The following is a 22,429-nucleotide window of genomic DNA, read 5'->3' on the forward strand; positions in this document are numbered from 1 at the left end:
GTAGAAGTCAATAAAAACTATGTTTCAATAGTCATTACTGATACACAGGGTGTCCAATAAATGTTTGGCAGACCAAGCTTATATAGGGTTGTATTGGTTCATACCGGATGGTAAAAAGGGATTGACCTACTGCGGGGAACTAACAAAATCATCAAGAAACTAGATTGATCTTGAGAAGTTTTCGCACTTTCACAAGGTGACCAATAATTGGAGTTTGAAGAAAAATGATAGAGAGTTTCAATCAAATAATTTTTTATACTTTTCTCCAGAATAAGATACGTTTCCGATGGTAATGAAACAGTTAGTCTCTACATTTACTGAAAGCTCGTACTGTGGAGTACTCTAGGCTGGACCTGATAAAGTGAGAAAAAAGCAATCCAGAGTTTTGTTCACCTCTGTATAGAAGAAGCACCGTTCGGTTAACTCATGAAGACGAAATGAAAATACATCATCTTCAAAAGTATTTGATTTTGAAATTTCCTTCATTTGGTCGAGTGGGTGTAGAGTGAACCCATTTTTTGACATAAATTTCACTATAACTCCTGAACCACCCGGTATGATTCCCTATATTTTTGATAGGCACTCTGCCCAAGAAGTATTCCATTTGAAAAAACATACCTACAACTTTTTTCCGAAACATTTTTATATATTCAATAGGGAAGCAGCTATCGTCCGCTGACCAATCGTTTCATACACCCTGTTATGTAAGGTTAGGCCCAAAGTAAGTGGATCTATTCGAACCTTCACCGCAACCTGCAAGGATTTATTGTGACTCACCCTGGAAGATTCTACCGGAAGTCCATGAATCTTCTTGCCTTCCAGGTGTTCAATCTTTGTTTGGCAAAGCCTAAAGCAATGCCAATGACAGGTTCTGGTCCGATGAAGCTGCTTGCAACACCCTTCTTTGCAAAGGAGTCAGCAACCTCATTGCCTTCTATTCGAGTATGGCCAGGAATCCAGACCAGAGACAATCTGTTAAGACTTCCTATAGAGGTGAGTCGTTTTGGGTAATTTACAATTGGGGATGTGAACAAGTCTATATGCAGTCCATCTAGCCTACCTCTTCAGAAAAATGTGGAGAGGAGGTAGATCTTGAAGGATATCCATGGCCGCTGACGGTGTGGTACTGATGACACCACTGATGGCCAGACACACATGTCTCTGTAAGCCAGAGAGCTTCTCCTGTGCCATTTTATGTGAAACCTTCGACTGCAATTGCACCATGAGTGGTCATTGGTCTTACAATCATCACATAAAACCAGTGGATTTGTTTGGGACCTAAACCACAAGTTCAACCGTAAATCCTTCGACACGTCCATAGGGAAAGTCTGGCTTTGTGTAAAACGTTTTCCAAGTGAGCTTTCCCTGTATAATGATTGGAAAGTACCAATCAAAAAATTGGTATCACGCTTCACTGAAAATTCAGGATCGTACCGAAGGTATGGATGATAATGTTTCCTCCTCAAAGTGCAGAACCCGGTAGTTCAAAAAAAAATTCTTGAGGGCATATATTTCTTTTCACAATGATCTCGAACACAAAATAGCATTTTGAAATAGCAGCATGTTATCAAGAAACACCCTATGTATTTGATGTACGAATCTCTTTCTGCGGTCGATTTCGAAGTTTGGCTTTGCAATTGATCTCTTCGAAGAGTCTTGTTAATCTTTGATATTCGAATATTTAGTCTTATGTTGTGGAATTGGCCGCGGTGGTAGTGCGCCCGACTCACAATCGGAAGACCGTGGGTTCGATCCCTGCCTCGACCAGATATTTTTCTCGAGAGAATTCATTTGGTTGAAGCTGGGATGATTCTGCAACCGTGTTAGGAATCACACTTTAAAAAGTAAGACCTCGTTACTCCTTAGCTCGCACAAGTTCCTCAACTTCTGAGAGTTGTCGTTCGTATGGGGGCGACAGCTGATTAATGGAAAAACAGATTTTAAAACAGATTTTTTTATGGATATTCCATAGGATGCATCTTCGTAAGGGAGGATATTATCACCTTTACCATATATCGAATGATCCAACGAAAAGTTTGCACCTTGCTTTTCTCCTTTTTTTGTAACTTAACGCAAAAATGCTCGGACAGGTCAATTTTGCTTTTGAGGGGGACACATTTAAGATGTATTTTTCTACGAGGGTGAGCGAGGATGAGCGAGGGTGAATAGCAACCCTAAAATTTTGAATGGAAAGTGGGGTCAAGTGATATATCATTTGAAAGGGCACAAAATACATCTTAAATGTGTTCCCCTCAAAAGCAAAATTGACATGTCCGAGAATTTTTGCGTTAAGTTACAAAAAAAGGAGAAAAGCAAGGTGCGTACTTTTCGTTGGACCACTCTGTATATTTGTATTTTCGTAGTTTTAGCTTTCATACCCGCTGCTTTCTTCTTTAAAAATATCTGTTTATTTTTATATAATATTGTTGTTCCATTTTTTCTTCTCTTTACATTATCATCCGACCCATTTCAAAATACACATACGCCAGTACGGCCCTGTCCCACCAAGAGAATATTGTATACGTATCAAACAATGCGGATGCATCCGACATCGCTCGGTCATTAATCCAATTCGTTAATTAATCACACTCTACTTGAATTCAGCTACGCAAGCAAGTATGTAACAATTAAAATGACAAATGCAATTACCAACATAAATCAAAATTTAATAATGCCAGAATAAACATTAAATGATACAGTAGTGCTCCGGCACTCGTGCTTTAATCAAATTATTATTAATGATACGCTGAGTTGTATACCCATTTTTGTTCAGCAACCCACTAGACTTGATGGATCGTTAGGTGTTGTTGTCACTTGGAGTGTATTTTCCTCTTCAGAGTCCGTCGTTGACAACACACAGCGGACGATTCTGCTTGTAACTATGTTTGTGTTGGGTATATAACATCATATTCGCTGTCCAACATACACGCTGAAAATTGAAATGAAATGCTAAAAAACCATCTGTTTGTATACGGCTGACAATGATGGTTGTATTCAGTGAAGGGGGTTTGAACCTCAATCACTTATTCGGTAGGAATGTTTGTGTTTTGGAATAGAGACATATATCCAACACTGGTTCAGGAAAAATCGCTCGATATAAATTGCAACGTTCAACTTTGTACAAGAAGTACATGGATTTAATGTATAAAAAAACATTTTTTGACTTGAGTAGAGCCTTCGACACCTTCTTTATTAAATTCGTATCAGAAAAACTATTTGAGAATGGTATTCGAGGAAACATAAATCAGCTTATAATGTCTTTCCTAACAAGTAGATATTTCCAGTTGAAACAGAATGATAAAATGTTCGATAAATTCCTTGTAACAAATGGGACACCTCAAGGCAGTGTACTCGATCCACTAATTTTTCTGTTATATGTGAATGATCTACCTAATAATACAAGTAATGATGGGATATACTTTTACGCAGACGACACCTCCATTATTCTTTCAAGTAAAATAACGGAAGAAATGCATAACCTTGTAAACTCAGTCCTACACGAATTTAATGACTGGTGTTACAGGAACCTAAGAAAAACTGTTTGCATGGAATTTGCAAATTCATCTCGAAGCCTACATGATTTCAATTTCATTTTCCGGAATAAATCCTTGGCATTAACAAGCTCAACAAAATTCCTAGGAACAATAATTGACTCACATTTCACTTGGCGAGAACATCCACATCCATTAAATCCTTGAAGAATAAATTAGATACCAAAGCACTAGAATAAGTTTATTTCGCCATGTTTCAGTCCATTAGTTACAACATTGCTGTCTGGGGTTTAGAAACAGATATCCAGAATTCTCATAAAACAGAAAGCATTACTGAGGCTAATTTTCAATCTAGATTACAGAACGTCATGTAAAGTGATTTTTCGTGTTTCTTCATTCTGAAAACATTGACGTGTATCCATGAAAATAAAAGATAACCAGAGTCGAGATCGGGAGTTCATAATTATCATACTAGGAATAACCATACGCTTCTCGCCCAAAAACACCATCAAGCAAAGTATAAAAAGTCACCTGTTTGCTGGTATGCGTCTCTTTAATATATTGCCAAGCGATATGAAGACGCTGCCAACTCAAGTTCTTAAAAAACAGTTGAAAGTGTTTCTATCAGAAAAATGTTTCTGGATAATAGATGACTTTATAGTTGAAGTTGGTAATGTCAGATAACTGTCATTGTGACGAATATATCGTAACATGTTGTTCAATTATCTATTCTATTTGTTACTTATATTTTAATATGTATGTGTTTGTTTTACAATGTATGTCACGTTATTTTTTATCAAACATGACATCTTATTATCTTACACATTTAAATTATACCTGAGAAATATGACCTGTTCCATCTACATAACGTAGCACAAAGGACTAATGAATCTATCTATATATCTATCCATACGAAGTTACGATATCTCAGATCAGATTTTGAAACGTCTCACAAATCACTTGAAACTGACAAGTATGGAAAATTACCTGATATATTGGCGAATCTGAGTCTTTTATCAATAACAGTAATAATTATAAATACTTTCTTATCCTGTACCTTCTGGTTGCCTGGGGGTGGAACAACGCCACTCACAAGAGTTAACAGCAGTGAAGAACTCTCTCCACGGTGAACTCTCAGCACAAACTCTGTTATACCAGATCTGCAACAAACATGCTTGCTGTTCCAAACTTACTCTTCTCGTTCGGAGTAGTGGAGTGGGCTCGAGACGGGCTGTATCAACTAGACCCGAAAAATGATGCACCTCCATTGAAGTTTGCATCCCAAATCGTCCATTCCACAGTTGTACTTCTTCTGATAACAAGAATGCAGTGGACTTCTAAGCTTGGAGTGTCTACATAACAGAATGGTACTGGATGGAACCTATGAAGTCGTCAGGATTTTGGATTCTCCTCTCTGCATGCTCAGCGACAAATCAACACTGAACGAGGTGATCACAACTCTGTCACCAAGTGGAACCCGTTCAGTAAACGTCCTTATCAAAGCCACAGCGATCACTTAAATCCTGCGGCAACACGAGGATGCGCCAATACATGGTGTCTTCCTCACCAACTTCAAAGACCTTGGCGTATCAAAGTGTCTGAGCTTCGCTTTCTTTAGGTCGAGGGGCTGAAGTTGGAAACTGAGGGGTTCATCGTGGCCTCACCTCAGTCTATCGCAGTCGCGTGAAAGGTATAGTGGTTCCTGACTCAAGGTTTAGGATTTGTCATGATACGTCTGTGATCCTATTGCACTTGCTGTCAGCATGTCCAAACATATGCGATCTCAACCTATATCCATCGACATAACGCGGCCCTACGACACGTTCACGGTATTGACGGTGTTGCCCGTTGCCCTACGCAGCGGAGGATATGGAATCTGTTGTAGGAAACAAAAAGTGCCGGATTTATTGAAATCATTCTTTTCCCACCGTTAGGCTCATACAAGGTAATTAGCCTAATGTGGTCCTTTTCGACCACCAGAGTAAGAGGGTATTTGTCGTGGAGTTCTCAGCTTCTTGCGTGAAGAATAACGTTATGAAAGATGTGAAAAAACGAATGAAATATCAAGATTTTCTTTCCAAACTACACAGACTCTATCCAGAACACTCTGTCAAGATGTTTTTCGTGTTCATTGGAGTCATTGGTGGAATGGTGCCCTCTCTACTCGTGAATCTCAAAATCATGCAGAAATCTCAGCGGAACAAATGCAGCAGGCCGTCATTCTTGACTAACCACACCTAATCAGGGCACATGATTCTCGGATCCAATGGTCACTTACCCTACGGTGTGGGGAGTGGTCGGTGATTGAAAATGTTGTCACGTTTCGGCCAGCGCAAACCTTGATTTAAAAAAATGCTTACAATGAAATGTTACTCGCTACAAGAGATAGTAACCTAACCTTTTTCAGCATCTGCACGTGATAGATCAAGGCATAAATTGCCCATCCAGCCAGCAATAGCTGACTCATTTGCAATCAAACTTGAAGAAAAAAAGGAATAGAGAAAAGCAGGAACGAGAAGCCAAAAACGAAAAGATGAGAATTTGATATCTTGGTTGGCCGAAGAGGGTTCACTGAGCCAAAAGGTCTCTAATACGACACGATTCAACACTGTTATCCCACTCGGTCCGCTGAGGGCTGCCTCTTCCTCTTTTTCTTCTTCTTCTTACAACACCGTCTGCTCATCGTCCATCTGCAAGAATCTGTTCATTGACGATCTACAAGAATAATGGGTGCTCAAGAACTCTCACACTGTCAACACTACCTACCATTGTTCTTCGCAAACAAGGTCTTTTTGACACACATTTCCACGACAAATAACCACACCCCTAACGCTCTCGATAAAGAACTAGATGGCATGGTTATCATCGTATCTAGAACCACGTTAGCTATACTACTAATATGAAAACTCTTGTGGTAAACATGAAGGAAATTTATTATGATAATAAATAAAGATAATTTTGGTATTTTCTACTTATTAATAGTAAATGAATATTGAGTATAGGTATCGACTGATCGATATTATGAAGGAAGAGGACCAGATTGAAACAAATGTCTTCTCAGAATTTTCTTGGTGGTGGTAGTGATTTCGATTCGATAAGTAGCCGATTATATCATAAGCGTGCAATGTTATGAGAAAAAGAGCTCGGAAAAAAAGGTTTTTGGTTTAGGTGCAGTCAAAAGATTTTTGAAACTCATTTTCAGATGATGTTTGTATATCGATACTAAAGGACAATTTACTGAATAGGTAAGCAGGTTTTCCATTGGACATGACCTTTTGGAGAATAGTAGCAGAATGCATAAGAGATTTATGTGTTGTGGTAGCTCTTATCCACCATCTAAGAAGAGGTTTCTGTTATCACCTGGAAGGCGTGCTTTTGAAGACGCTAAAGATTGAAAATTTTTCCCTCTAGAACTTTTTAAAACTATCAAGAATGAGTGAAAGTATTTAAGAGCCTTCCGAAACATTCTGGACTAGTCTGGATGACTATGATGAACATTTTATGAAGATATCCTGAAAATTCAATGGAAAATTCACCCTTTCCAGTTTTTTGAGCGTTTGTAGCAGAATGACAAAACATATAGACTCGACTGCAGAAAGAACCAATAACTTCCAAATCATCACTGAAAAGAAAATTTTGAATACTTCCACACTATGCTGTTTTCGATTTTGAAACTATAGTATATACAAAGCAATATTCTCCGGATGGATCATTCGATTCAATTAATTTCTACATGTAATTAACACGATAATACCATATTCATAGCTCAAATACACAATACCACATATTACGAAGTCCCTCAATAAGTTTACCAGGACACTATAATTATGTTCAGTATTGATTATGTTATCAGCATTATTTGTATGTCCAGAATACATTGTTTGCATGTAATACATGATTGCATACATGGAACATTTCATTATGTTAACCGAAGAATGATTACAGGTTTAATTAAATGATAGAAATCAACTATGTCTGTCTATCATAAGGGATTTTTGTGTGTAATGTGAAAATAGGATTTTTTTTTTAACTTTTGAAATTTTGATCAAATCGCGTCATGGGGAATTGATCTAGTACTTATCTGTATTTTGTGCAATCATTTGACTCTCAACAAGTTAACTACCCAACTATTGAGTATTTGAATGCTGTTTTTACTTTTTTTTTTAATTTGAATCGACAGTTATAATAAAAATAATACTGATATATATGATTCATTGTAATAAAATCAACTTTACAACAAAGCTCCACCAACAGTATTTAAAATTCATCAAACGAGTCAATAATGAAGATGAATTATAAAATATAAATCATCAGAAGTCTACAACATATCGTCTGATAAAGGATTAATAGAAATCAATATATTAGTTGAGCAAATAAAGCAAAGAAAATGAAGCTGAATGAAATCATGAGAAAGTCGTTGGAATATTCCTTAACTCCAATAAAGGTCCTGCGGAGAAAATGTTTTTCAGTGTTTTCTAAGAATTCGTTGGACAAGTTTGCCGACTTTATGTCGACTGACCGTTGATCGTATATTTCCCCACTATTATGAAATATAGAATCATAACTAGAATAGAAGTCTGAAACAAACTCACTGTTTCGAATGTTGTTTTATGTTCGTTCACAAAGCAAGTCGTCTCTGAAATGTAGAGTCCAATGACAATTTATACTGTATCGGAAATGAAAATTTCTCTGCATGAATCTCTGTGTTCAACCTCACAGAGGCATCTCAAAACTATAGTTTGTAACATCAATACAAAAGACGAAACAGTAGTCAATCATATCTAGAATATGTCAATAAATCTAGCCAGGCATTTTCAGTTCAGTTCATTTTGAAGCAATATGATGGAGTCACTAGATAGTGAAAATCACACAATAAAGTGTTTTTAGAATACGTCATTTTGAAGCATGCTATGGTTCAGGGATAGCAAGTTAGAATAATCCTATTTTTTGAGTCGAATGTAGTATCCTGTGCACTTCAATTCAGATTTTTCTTTACATTAAATGATTCTTTCATTCACGAAAGGTGTAAAGCTTTCAAAATTTGTCAAATTATTTCTCTAATTGACGAATTATTCGTTATGTGGAATATGGGACGGCCGTCAAGATAAATATCACCTATAGAGCAGCAGCTTTTGTTGTATTCTTGCAATTACAACGATGAGGTTTTTCAGAAGGGACGATACACAAATATCGTACGGGACACTACTGCATTAATTGAAAAAAAGTTGTACCAGATTTTGAAAAAACACCAAGTCTATTTTTCGGACAAGGAAAAATCATCGCTAACACCGTACCACAGTAAGCCCCCTCACTTGTATGGATTACCCAGAATTCACAAGAAGGACGTTCCGCTTAGACCGATCATCAGCTTCAGAGATTCGGCTTCTCAAAATTTGTCTAGATTTTTACATCTCATAATACAATCTTTACAAGGAAAAACATCGTCTTTTGTGAAAAATTCAAGGCATTTTTTCGAAACACTAGGGTCAATTGCAGTCACACAGGAAGATCAACTGATTAGTTTCGACGTGGAAAGCCTTTACACCAACGTTCCGGTAAAAGAAGCACTCCAAATCACACAGAGAAAGTTATCCGAAGACGGGAACCTGAAAGAGAGAACGAATCTATCTATTAGCAATCAGTTCAATTCAGTATCAATTTCGATTAGAATGCCATTTTCTTTGTGCACATATTTTTGTCGCGTACTATACTTCACAGAAGTAGATAATACGAGACGGTCATTGAGATTAAGTTCCAATCGTCTTTAAGGGTTTTCTACCATACGCATTTTAGGGAACATCTCAGACGAGACTTTGAAGTCGCTTTCTAGATTTAACAAGCTGTACGAAAATTTTTGAAATTTTAGAGTGGATTTATTCTTTGGAAACCAACCTAAAACTGTTTTCATATCTGTTTCTGAATCACCCTGTATTTTGCTTTTTATAATTACAATGACACAACGATGTGTCCGATAAGTACGTACTACCCGGTAAATGCTACTTTCTCAGAGAAAAAGCGTCCGGAAAGTGGGTACTTCCCGGACAGGTTGATAAAAAAGTTAATTATACATTTCTGTGACGTATAACAATACAGGGTGTAACTGAATAAGTGTAAAACATTCAAGGAGGTGATTCCTCCGAAAAAAAGATAGGATCTTTCATATAAAGAAATTTCATTGGAGCATTCCTTCTTAAAATACAGCCCCTTGAAGGAGGTACATAAAATTTGTATAACAATTTTTTTCACAAGCACTGAAAAAGTTACAATATTGAAATTAACCTATACTACCACACTCAGCCAGTAATTTATTTGGTTTACCCCATGGTTGTAAGGGGTGGAAAACGCAACTCCTAAAATTTATTCCCAATGTAACTTTTTGTCTTATTATTTGTTTACGATTTAAAAATTTATATCTGATAGCCTGTTTCATTCTGAACAGAAAATTTCTAATGGGTTTTTTGCCCAAAATAAACCAGTTCACAGCAAAAAATTATTTTACTAACAACTACAGAGATACATCGTCATAAATTCGAACTGTAGTTTTTGTTATTTCGTAGTTAGTACCTGCATTAAACGATGGAAGGGTAATGAACAAAACTAATTAATTAATAACAAAACACACAACATGTAGAAATCATAGTAAATGTTCAATATGTCTAACTTCAGACATTACGCATGCGTCTAGATGTTGGCGCAGTGAGCCACGTATTCGCTCAAATATTCCTGGAGTCTCTCTGATCACCCTGCACGCATCGATGATGCGGTTTCTCAAGTCCTCTACATCAAGAACAGGAGTACGATAAACGAAATGCTGTAAATGGCCCCACATAGAGAAATCGAGAGGATTGAGATCCGGGGAACGAGCGGGCCAGTTCTGTGGTCCACCTTGACCTATCCACTGATTTGCATATGTTTCAGTTAGATGCTGACGTGCTACTTGACTAAAATGGGCGGGAGCCCCATCATGCATAAAAAACATATCCCTTCTGACGCCCAAAGGAACTTCCTACAGCAGTAATGGATGCACTCCTCTTAGAAATTGAACGTATGCCCCATCTTTTAATCGAGGAGGTAGAAAATGAGGCCCAATTAATTCATCTCCAATAACTCCGAGCCACACGTTGAGAGAAAACTATTCTTGATGGTCAGTTTCGACAATAGCGTGAGGGTTTCCATTAGCCCATATGTGGTAATTATGAAAATTAATAATATTGTCCATAGAAAAACTACATTCGTCTGTGATTTCTATCGTCTTCAGAAAGTCACAATTTCTTCTAATCATTTCCAGCATCCAATTGCAAAATTCAAGACGGTTCGGAAAGTCTCGCGGTAACAGTGCCTGTACTCGTTGCAGATGGTAAGGGTATGAGAGTTGTTCCTTTAAAATTCGAAATACCGTCATATGATCAACATTTAGCTGGAAAGCAATCTTTCTAGTACTGGTAGAAGGTTGTTCTTCAATCAAATCAAGTACTGCTGTTAAGTACAAGCTGTGGTGTTCGTACTTCTCGATGGCGACCACAATCCTGCGTTCTTTTGTCGAATGAACCACATTCTCGTAATCGTTGATGAAGTTGAGCAAATATTCTATGTGAAGGATGCTGCCGTTGAGAATACATTTCAGCCTATCTTTTAGAAGCTTCTAACCCATTCCCCTGCAGACAGACCGTAAACGTAATGCATATAAGCCATTTCCTCAGTGGTGTATGCCATCTTAATGATAAGTGAATTATTAAAGTAACAAATTAAGAACAGAACCACAACAGACAATTAGTATTAATTCAATTTCGGAAATTCACAAACTGACAGCGTCATACCAATCTGTTTAAAATCTGTTTTTCCGTTAACCAGATGTCGCACCCCTACGAACGACAACCCTCAGAAGTCGAAACTTGTGCGAGCTAAGGATCAACGAGGTCTTACCTTTCAACTTGTGATTCCTAACACGGGTTGGACGGTAGCAAGTGAAGATCGTTCGTTCAGACTAGGGCTTGAACAAACAAAGCACCCACGCCGAACCGCTTGGCTACCGACCGACCGACTAGATAGATTAGTTTCGTAATTTCGCATTTATGACGATGTATCTCTGTAGCTGTTCCTAAAATAATGTTTTGCTGGGAACTGGTTTATTTTGGGCAAAAAACCCAAGAGACATTTTTTGTTTAGAAAGAAACAGGCTATCGGAAATAGACTTTTAAATGGTAAACACATAAAAGACAAAAAGATACATTGGAAATAATTTTATGGGTTGCGTTTTTCACCCCTTACAACCATGGGGTAAACCAAATGAATTTCTGGCTAAGTGTCTTTTTGGTAGTACAAAACGTCAGGTTAATTTTAACATTGTAACTTTTTTAGGGCTGGGGAAAAAAATTGTTATACAAATTTTATGTACCCCATTTGAGGAGCTGTATCTTAACAAGGGATGCTCCAATGAAGTTTCTTTATATGAAAGATCCTATCTTTTTTTCGATGAGGAATCACCTGCTTGAATGTTTTACACTTATTTGGTTACACCCTGTATAACGGCCACGTTTTCTACGAGGTATAATGGTAACATTCGAACTTTTTGTTCCAGATAAACGCTACTTACCTGAGGGTCATCCAACCCCCAGACACCTTCACAAAAATAGCAACACACGGGGTGAAGAGGGTGCCGCTCATCACCCTTTCAGGACTAGAATTGGAAGTAGACGAAAATACGTTTCAGGGCGGTAAAGTGAGATTATCGTGTGTCGCCAGTGTTTTCAATCTGTACAAAAAGGAGAAGGAGATCGTCCTGGAGGAGGACCGGCCCCGACCCAGGCCCTCCTCGGTCCTGGGAACACGTGACGCTTCCACGTCAGGTAGGTTTCAGGACGCGGGGGTGGATACTTTAAGGGTTTTATTGTATTCATACGTGTTTGATTGAAAGACCAGAGGGATATTAGAGAGGCGTGGTGTGGTAGATAGAGGTAAAATTTGCTGGAAAGAAGTTAGATAAACGGGCTGAATTTGATGAGTATCTGCGAATTGAATAAATATTCAAAATCATCAGTATTAACAGTTTTGAATAGAACTGGCCGATACTTCCATATTAAATCCATATTAAAAAAAACTAATTAATACAGTTTATTGTATGATTTTCACTATAAAGGGTGCATAAACTGAGAGTTACTTCTAAATCAAAACCATTTTATTTTCTAACTTATCAGCTACTCGTCTGCCTAAATAATGATTCTACCTGAAAAGGTCAGGTATGAATTAATTAACTATTGGACTATTGGACTTCCATTGTCTAATAGGATATAAATTGATTTGAAATCCCTGAAAGAATCTGTAGAAGGTTAAAAAAATAGCTGAAAAAACAATTTTATCAAGCAAAAAACTGAAATTACAATGAAATAACTCACAAGTAACAAACAAACAAGTAAAAACAAACATATAAGATATCCCCTAACTTAAAAGAAATGTTAGACTATAGTAATAGTAACAAAATCATTCCATTTTTACACACTTCAGATTTAACTAGGAAGTTATAAATGTTATTCATCAACTCCACCGCTAATGACCCAAAGGGTTGATGCGGTTTATTGAAATAAAAAAAAAAAACAAAAAATTGAACTATCAACAAAAATTGAAAAATTAATAACAAGAAATGAAAATTGAAAATATAAAATTAAAAGACTCCTTCTGTTGTTAGTATCCACAATCGTCTTCGGGTGATAACTACTTATTTCAGAATGTCATCGTCAATTCATCCAGGTTTGGAGACCAGCTCCCCTACCCTTTTGGCTGATTGTTGGTCTTGAGAGGGACCAATGGGTTCATGACTGAATAGGTGACGGCATGAAGTCCTTAGACATCAGTGCCGCCCTTCACGGGATACCCCTACCTGGCTGGGGTGGGATGGATGAGAAAGTTATTCATCCGTTAACGGGGGACATGAGGGCCTCATTCGACAGAGTATCGGGGCCTTTTATATCGGAAGGGGTCGTCTACAGCATAATCTGTGGCTTCCCTAACTAACGGGTTTTCATGAGTTTCCGTTTTTTCGAAAACTCTCTCTTTCCTCGGCTGAATGGACTGCCGAATGGAAGGCAGCTGCAAATCTCTGCGGATGGCTTCATTCCGCACGAACCAACGAGCATTCACAATCATCCTCATTATCTTATTTTGCAACCTTTCCAAAATGGAAATGTTGGACGAAGCCGCTTGTCCCCAGACGCCTGAAGCGTACATGATGACAGGCTTGAACATCGTGTTATAGATCGTGATTTCGTTTTTCAAACTCATCTTTGATTTTCTATTGATCAGAGGGTACAGACTGGCTATCCGACCCTCGATCTTAGATTTGACGTACGTAATGTGCGGGTTCCAAGTGAGCCTACGGTCTATCAAAAGGCCGAGGTTATCACCTGAGTCTTTTCCGGGTTTACTCGGATCTTCCAATCGAGGTACCAGCGCTCGAGGTCGTCCAATACACGTTGCATGTAGACGACGCCGAGCTCTCGACCCATGGAAGATGAGGGAAAAGGCGTGTCATCGGCGTACAGGGATATCTTCACTCGTTCGGACCTAGGCAGGTCGCTGGTATAGAGTGAATACTGGACTTATTTCTTCGAGATCTGACTATTTATAGGTCATTGGACTGCGTTCACCTATCCTGTCTTCCCTCTCTCCGCTTCATTGTTTTTTAGCGGGAGCTGGCCGTTTGATGGGAGTTGGTCGTGTTCCGCATGATTAGAGGTTTACATATGTAACGTATATCTACGCTAGCTTGGCTAAAAGCGTTGTTGGACAACATACATGCGACTTCTTTGAATTTTCTCCTTAACCAGTGTTCCTCTTTCTGGATGATTTCAACCTGAGCCCACTTGATGTTATGTTGATGAGTCCAAACATGCTCTGCTATTCCGGATTTGCTGATTTCTCCTCGCTGTCTGTGTTTCTTGTGCTCGACAATGCGAACTTTCTATGGCCTCCCAGTTTCACCGATGTATGATTCTCCGCTCTCGCAGGGTATTCGGTAAATGCGATTCTTGGAATCGCAGTCTGCATTTGGTGGCCTGGTTTTTATGATACTGCTACAGATAGTGTTCCCAAATCTGAGGCAGGTTCTGCTTATACTTGGAAATACAAGTACAGGTTGTGGTGGCTTCTCTTCCTTGTGGAGCTCTTGCTGTCTTCTAACTGAAGCCTGTTTCACCATCACTTTGGGGTAACCATTTCGTTGAAGGTCATTTTTGATGATGCCTAGTTCTTTTTCAAAACCTTTCTTTGTATTGCAGAGCTCGAAAGCACGGTCTTTATGATTCGTCTCTTAGTCGATTGATGATAGTTGGATTCCTAGTTGAGAAACTGTCCCCTGTGAGTTAGTTTTCGATATACAGATGTTTCCAATCCAGTGTCGGTCCTCTTCACCAATACGTCTAAAGATGGCAATTCGTTCTGGACTTCCTTCTCCATTGTGAAAGGGATGGAAATACTTACGTTGATGATGTACTTCAGGAAAGTGTCTAGTTCTGCATTCCCATGGTTCCATATTATGGAGGTGTCATCCACGTATCTTAACCAGACTCGAGCCTTCTTGTGGGCTTGTTTAATGGACAGAGTTTCAAACCACTCCATTGGCTATAGCTGGTTGTTGCTTGTATGTTATTCCATTGTAATTTCAGTTTTTTGCTTAATAAACTTCGTTATTTCAGCTAATGTTTTTAATTTATTTAAGATTATTTCAGGGATTTCGAATCAATTTATATCATATATTAGACAATGAAAGCCCGAACTGATGGAATGCACCACGAAACATTGACAACCACCTGCAAACAAATGTACTATCGTACTTTGCACCGTCTATGAGAAAAAATAATATACACCACATGGACAGGAAACTTGAAAAGCTTATAACGCCGAGTGCAGGAATTTCAAATATTCTGTTCTTTCAATAGACCCAAAATATCTACTTACGAGTTCAAACTAAAACTTCATATACACCGTCCACAATGAAAATACGCCCCTTGAGCTCCAGCTCACATTTTTTTGCCCTTCCGGACCGACAGAAAGGATATGAAGCAATTACCCCACAACTCGATTACCTACTTTAAAACTCAACTTCACAGAGTGTCACGAACTTCCCGAAACCACACACGCTCTCCCATTATGATCGAATGGAAAAATTTCTTTGTGTCGTGAGATCTAGTTAGAGCGTCCGTGAAAGACAAAAAGGCTGCCCTTTTCCTGGCGAGTGAAATAGAACAGTTTGCGGACTTCGCAGATAATGATTATAAAGTACCCTACTTTATGCGACCCTTAATCCATGCTGAGGATCGCTGAAATGTCCACACATTATGTTTCATATCCCATTGGAATAAAAGTTGAGGTTCGGATGGACATGGGTCACTTAATAATCCCTGTTCATGCAAAAGATAAAGGGTGGATATGTTTGCTTCCAACCAGCAATATGACTTTTTGAAGATATTACCATAAAATTCTGTCGAGAATGAAAAGAGATAGATTATAGTTCATTTATTGTTTGATCATTTAATAATAATAATATTAAACCATATTGTCATTAAGAATTGATCTTGTGGACAAAGCTTGTGAAAAATAAATACAAATGTAAGTATAGAAATATATAATATGAATATAAAAACATCTACAAAAAAGTGAATTTAGAACATACATTATAGTTTAACGCGGAAATTTTGTTTACAGATTTGTTTAAAAACACTTATATAATAGACTTATAAACATATATACTTATATATAATATTACATAAATAAACACACTCATTGCACCAGACAATCAAACATTTATATCCAAACAGGAATACAAACAAAAATCTTATATAACCTAAATTCAAATATGCACATTTTGTCACGAAAATTTATCATTATAGAACTCTTGCAAATTTTAATAGGGTCTATCAGCCAGAAATGTTTTTACACTTATTCTAAACATTTTGTTGGTCAAATTTGCCAGTCTTATATCTGAAAGTCTTATATCTAAATAGAATTCCTGACCAAATTTGTTGAAGGAATTGGCAATTTCAACGCGGTGGAACGGGTGCTATAAGAATAGCATGAAACCTTCAATAGGGAGATATTTTTGTAAATGAGGCAAACCGATTTCAAAATGAACAAAGTAATCACTATTAAAATATTTTGCTCAACGAATTTGTATCTGCACGAATCACGAGATTTACTTTTACATATATACTTGATAGCCTGTTTCTGCAGTACTATTACAGACAGAAGTGCTGATGAACTACATACACTTCAAAACGGTATTCCATGACATAGGTGGGATTCAACGAGAGCGTAATACAATGTTCTAGCAGTTTTTATTCCCAAATTTAAGAAGTTACTCTCACTTCATAAGCATAATACCCAGAACAAATTTTACTTTTAAGTTGTTTGATATGCTCAATAAATTCTAGCTTATTGTCAATGTGAATACCTAGAAATTCAGATTGGGTCTCTTTCTTGATCACTAAGTTATCACCAAATGACAGGTCATAAAGAACAAATCTGAATGATTTGGCATGAAAGTCCTGGTGGTGGCATGAAAGTCCTGAGACATCCATACCGCCCTTCGCTGTATACCCCTACCTGGCTGGGGTGAGATGGATGAAGATATTATTCATCCGTTAACGGAGGACATAGGGGCCTCATACGACAGAGTGTCGGGGCCTTCTATATCGGGAGGGGTCGTCTACAGCGTAATCTATAGCTTCCCTGACTAAAGGATTTTCGTGAGTTTCAGCATAATCTAAAACTCGCCGATTCCTCGACTGAATGGACTGCTGAATGGAAGGTAGCTTCAAATCTCTGCGGATGGCTTCATTCCGCACGAACCACGGAGCATTCACAATCATCCGTAAAATTTTATTTTGTAAAGTCTCCAAGATGGAGATGTTAGTCGGAGCCGCTTGTCCCCAAACGCCTGAAGGATACATGATGACAGACTTGAACATCATGTTATAGATCGTGATTTTGTTCTTTAGGCTCAGCTTAGATCTTCTATTGATCAAAGGGTACAGGCTTGCCACCCGACCCTGGATCTTTGCCTTCACGCTTAACAGGTGCGGGTTCCAGGTGAGCCTACGGTCTATAATAAGACCTAGGTACTTGACCCGCGTTTGCCAATCAATCTGCCTTCCAGAGATTCTCACTTTCATGGCCGGAGAAGCTATCGTTCTTCCCATGGTTATTGCCTGAGTTTTATCCGGATTCACTCGGATCTTCCACTCGAGGTACCAGCGCTCGAGGTCGCCCAATGCACGTTGCATATAGACGATCCCGAGCTCCCGACCCATGGAAGATGAGAGGAGAGTCGTGTCATCGGCGTAGAGGGAAACCTTCACATGCTCGGACCTCGGAAGGTCGCTGGTGTAAAGAGAATATAGCGTGGGAGAGAGCACGGCCCCCTGTGGCACTCCAGCGAGGATCTCTCTGTTGTCAGACAGAGAGCCCTCTACTCTAACCTGAAATGTTCTGTCTTTCAGGAAAGACCCAATCCACCGGATCAGGCCCCGAGGCAGGTCGAACGCTATTAATTTGTGAAGAAGGCCTTCATGCCAAACGCGGTCGAAGGCCTTCGAGATGTCTAGTAGGACTAGATGGACTTTTTTGTTTATATTTAGCTCCGCGATGGTGTTTTCGACCAGTCTCAGAGCCTGCAACTCAGTGGAATGCTCTCTCCTGAAGCCGAATTGCTCATCAGGCAGAACATTCCGGTCCTCAACTTCTTCGTTGAGCCTTTGAAGTACGACTCTTTCAGCCAGCTTAGCCGCCGACGAGAGCAGACTAATCGGACGATAATTCTGCGGGAAAAGCCGGTTCTGCCCCTGTTTTGGGAGCATGACGATGACCGCATGTTTCCACCTTCTGGGGAAGTATCTCAGAGCCAGAGAGCTGTTAATGATGCTCAATAGGCTCTCGACGCAATTTTCCGGGAGCTTCTTCAATAACTTATTAGTTATTGAGTCAACCCCCGGGGCCTTCTTGGCTTTTGCAGCCTTGATGTAGCCCTTCAATTCTTCCACAGAAGCCGGACGAATGACATCATCGTCATCTTCCCTGAGGATGCGGTGAACCCGATCTTCGAGCAGCATATCGCGATCGATGTCGTCATTGTCGTCAACGTTAAGTTGAAACTGACGTTCCATCTTGTCAGCAAAAGCCAACGCTTTATCGGCGGGGGAGTAGCATACTCCGCGCTCTCCGTGAATGGGTGAGGGAGCTGTCTTCTTTCCTTTGAGTCTTTTAGTGATTCGCCAAAGCTCGTCACCTCCAGGCTCAATGGATTCCAACAGCTCCTCCCACCTGTCATTTCGGTAGTCAATGATGGCCTGTTTTACTTGATTGGCCAACCTGTTTGCCGCTGTTTTGTCTCCTGGGAAGAGTGTTCGCTGATAGAGCCTTCTCAGGCGGTTTCTCTCTCGTATCAAGGCTTTGATACGAGGGGGAAACTCATTGTAGCTCTTCTGCGGACACTCCTCACTGGAGGTGGCCGTCCGAAAGGCATCATTCACAGAGGTCTCGAAGCGGTGAACTGCCGCGTCGAGTTCGTTGGGAGAGCGGAGACCCTCAGGAGGGGCGCGCATCTCTCCGAGCTGAGCTGTGAAGACATCCCAATCCGTCTTATATCTCATGCAATAATCAGGGGAAGGAAGTTCATCATCCAATACCAGGATTACTAGATTATGATCGGAGTCCAGTTCCGACTGAACGTAAATTTCGCTGGTCAGAGTGACGTTTCTGAGAAGCGCGATGTCCAGTACGTCAGGCCTATACTGCCCGCGATAGAACGTAGGTTCACCTGGTCCCAACACGAGATATTCATGTCTGTCAGCATGCGCATGGAGCGCTCGGCCGTTTCGATTGGTGGCTCTGCTCCATAGTCCGTGCTTGGCATTGAAGTCGCCAGCAGCAATTGTCGGAATATCACTACCCATCAGCAATTCATCCAGTGATTTTGGGAGTAAAAGATTAGTTGGAGGGTTATAGACAGAGATTAATCTGTGACAACCCCGCCTCAGTCGAATTTCGACTCCTACGGCCTCAGTTCCGTGTAACCGAGCACTGTCAATGCCGTATTGGACACACTGGAGGGATCGTTTGACAAGAATGCCAACTCCCCCACCAGCACGTCCAATACGTTCTCTATGGAAGAACTTGTAATTTGGAATGACAACGGATTCATTCCTCAGATGCGTCTCTTGGATTAGAGCCGCATCGATGTTATGTTCTAAGAGAAAATTCTCGAAGTCAAGTTTTTTGGGAAGAAAGCCATTGGCATTCCAAAAGACTATCTTCAAAGATCTAGGCAATGTCGGTTGTCTAGACATTAGCAGTACCAGTCAACACGTTTGTATTCACCGTGAACATTTTTTCGAGCACAAGGAATTTGGTGAATAGTTGCTTCATCTGCTCCAAAGCGGCGCAGATGTCTGAAGCCCCCTGAGACTGAGGTGAGGGCTCTGGTCGAGAAGGAGCGGGCCTTGCAGAGCTGCTGGCACCCTTGGATGCAGCTCTAGCAAAACTAACCCCTTCCTGGACACGTCCAGACCCCGCAGGTCTTCCTGAAGGGACTGGCTTTTTAGCTGATTGTTTTCCTTTTGATTTTGACTTTTGGGCCTTGGGAAATTCTGGACATCCTCTATAATTGGCTGTATGGCCCCCTTTACAATTGTTGTACTTCGGGGGATCAGACCTTGGCTTTTTGCAGGCGCTGGTGAGATGCCTGCCTGCGCATTTGACGCATATCGGAACTGCCAAGCAGTTCTTTTGGCAGTGGCCAAAGCGCTGGCAGCGATGGCACTGACCCACCGAAGTTTTTGGGTGCTGGGGTTCAACCTGAACCTTCACACTCAAGAGATCGGTAACCTCAAATATATTCTTCTGGTCTCTATTGACCAAAGCAAGAACCATTGGCATTGGCTTTCCGGCACGCATCATGCGCGTGACCGAAGTTAGGGCAAAGCCTTTGGATTCAAGCTCCTCACGAATATCATCGATCGTGAAGTGCTCTGGGACGCCCCTGAAGACGGCGCGGATTTGCCGGTCTTCAGGAAGTGAATAAATCTGAATGATAAAATGTTTTGCTGATATTGAAGGATACCAAATTAGTATCACACCACTCCTTGATTTTTTCATATCAGTAGATATTGCATTGTGTATATCATTTGAGTTTTTGTTGTTACACAATATCGTCGTGTCATCAGCGAAAAGAGCAAAATTTCCAGAAATGCCCAAATTTGCAATGTCACCGACATTGCAAATGTTAGATGGGTCCTGAAACTGATCCTTGTGGAACATCACACGATTTTTTTTTCTGAAAGTCCTGTTGTTGTTACCATTTGATTCCTTTCTTCATCCATGATAACTATGTAGACTTTGAAAGGCACAATTTGATCATGTAAGCTTCGGATGTCGTAGCGATAAAAGAGAAATGCTGAGTTTCTGAACCTCCCGGAGCCAAAGGAATATACAAGTCACTGTTGCAGAAGGTCTTCTGCTTCTTTGGTATCAGAATCAGAAGTAAATATAACAGATACTAGGGAGCACGGAGGATGGAAGTTCAAAATAGTAGCTGAGGGTTATTATCTATTTTTTATAAGAAGGCTATTGCTGGAAGAATAATCCCAATAGATAGCTCCAGCGATACAGCATCGTCCTCTTCACGTCAAGAATTGAATGTTAATGTCCATGAAATTGTCTACTCAGATAGTTCAAATATATTACAAGGAACTTCAACATCGCAAGGTATCAATTTCAGCAGTTGTTCTTATTGTACTTCTCATGTAAATGTTCATAAATCTGTTTAAAATCTGTTTGAAATCTGTTTTTCCGTTAAACAGCTGTCGCACCTCTACTAACGACAACCCTCAGAAGTCAAAACTTGTGCGAGCTAAGGATTAGCGAGGTCTTAATAATGTAATTGATATATAATATACATTTGTAACAGAATGTAGTTGTATCTAAACCTATTGTTCATAATAAAATTTGCTTGAAAATTGAATAATTATGTTATGTTTATCTTTCTACCACTGACGTGTACTTTCTCAAACATAACTACTGATATGGTGCTATGTAGACCCCATGTAATTTCTATTTGCTATTGCCAACATTTTTCAAAAATATGACAAAATATATTAAATATAATTTCTTTCATATAAGTATTTTACATTAGTATAATGCTTTTTTTTACAATATTTTTCCAAATAGTTACTCATTAAACATATCACAAATTGCATGTCGAAATGACCTAAATTATGAAACGGCTGACTAAAAATAAAGTAATTTTTTTATTGTTTAAAATTTTTACAAAACAGTTATGGAAAATTGAAGATTGAATATACAAAATATGAAAAACCGAAATAAACCGAAAAAATAAACCTCCTTTATGAAAAACTACAATACCCAAACTTTACCAATTTTGGAATTCAGATAAAAAGTAACTCTGCAAATTTTTTACAAATATTAGCTCCACAGTTTTCACACATTGATATCTTACAAACATTACATAGATTCACAGTCTTTTTATCATTTTTTCGTGGACAGAGCACACATCTTTTTGGTTTTTGGCTCATATCGGGATGCACGTTTTATCAATCATCGGTTTGTCTAGTATTCTACTTATGTTCATTCTCAATTCTCAATTCTCTCATTCTCAAAAATACAGCCTTGCTTTCTCTTCTTCTCTCTTTCGGTTGGGCAAAAATTCAGTAGGAATTTCTTTCTTGTTCTTCTTAAGCGTACCTACATACGTTAGTCCTATTTTTCGCAACTCATTTGCTAGTTCAATAGAGGAGAACCAATTGTATGCAGTTATTTTTCTTTTGGTATTTATGAAAGGCTTAATAAGTTTTAGCACGGATTGGGTTGGTACAGCCAAACGTCTTTCCTCATCTGTTAATAATTTTCCACCGCTGCCTTTGCCAGTATGAATA

General features: G+C 39.2%; 1 protein-coding gene across 1 annotated transcript in view; it reads left to right on the plus strand.

The window, feature by feature from the left end:
- LOC111515897 (uncharacterized) overlaps positions 1-22,429 on the plus strand; it is a 258,991-nt gene that overhangs the window by 234,483 nt on the left and 2,079 nt on the right. The window contains exon 5 of the mRNA XM_074177477.1: positions 12,070-12,337. Coding sequence (XP_074033578.1) covers positions 12,070-12,337 — 268 coding nt within the window. The remainder of the gene's footprint in view (positions 1-12,069; positions 12,338-22,429) is intronic.

The sequence above is a fragment of the Leptinotarsa decemlineata genome, unplaced genomic scaffold (assembly GCF_025532065.1).
Source record: "Leptinotarsa decemlineata unplaced genomic scaffold, Ldec_3_MD MMD2_tig00002974_RagTag_RagTag, whole genome shotgun sequence".
NCBI classification, from domain to species: domain Eukaryota; kingdom Metazoa; phylum Arthropoda; class Insecta; order Coleoptera; family Chrysomelidae; genus Leptinotarsa; species Leptinotarsa decemlineata.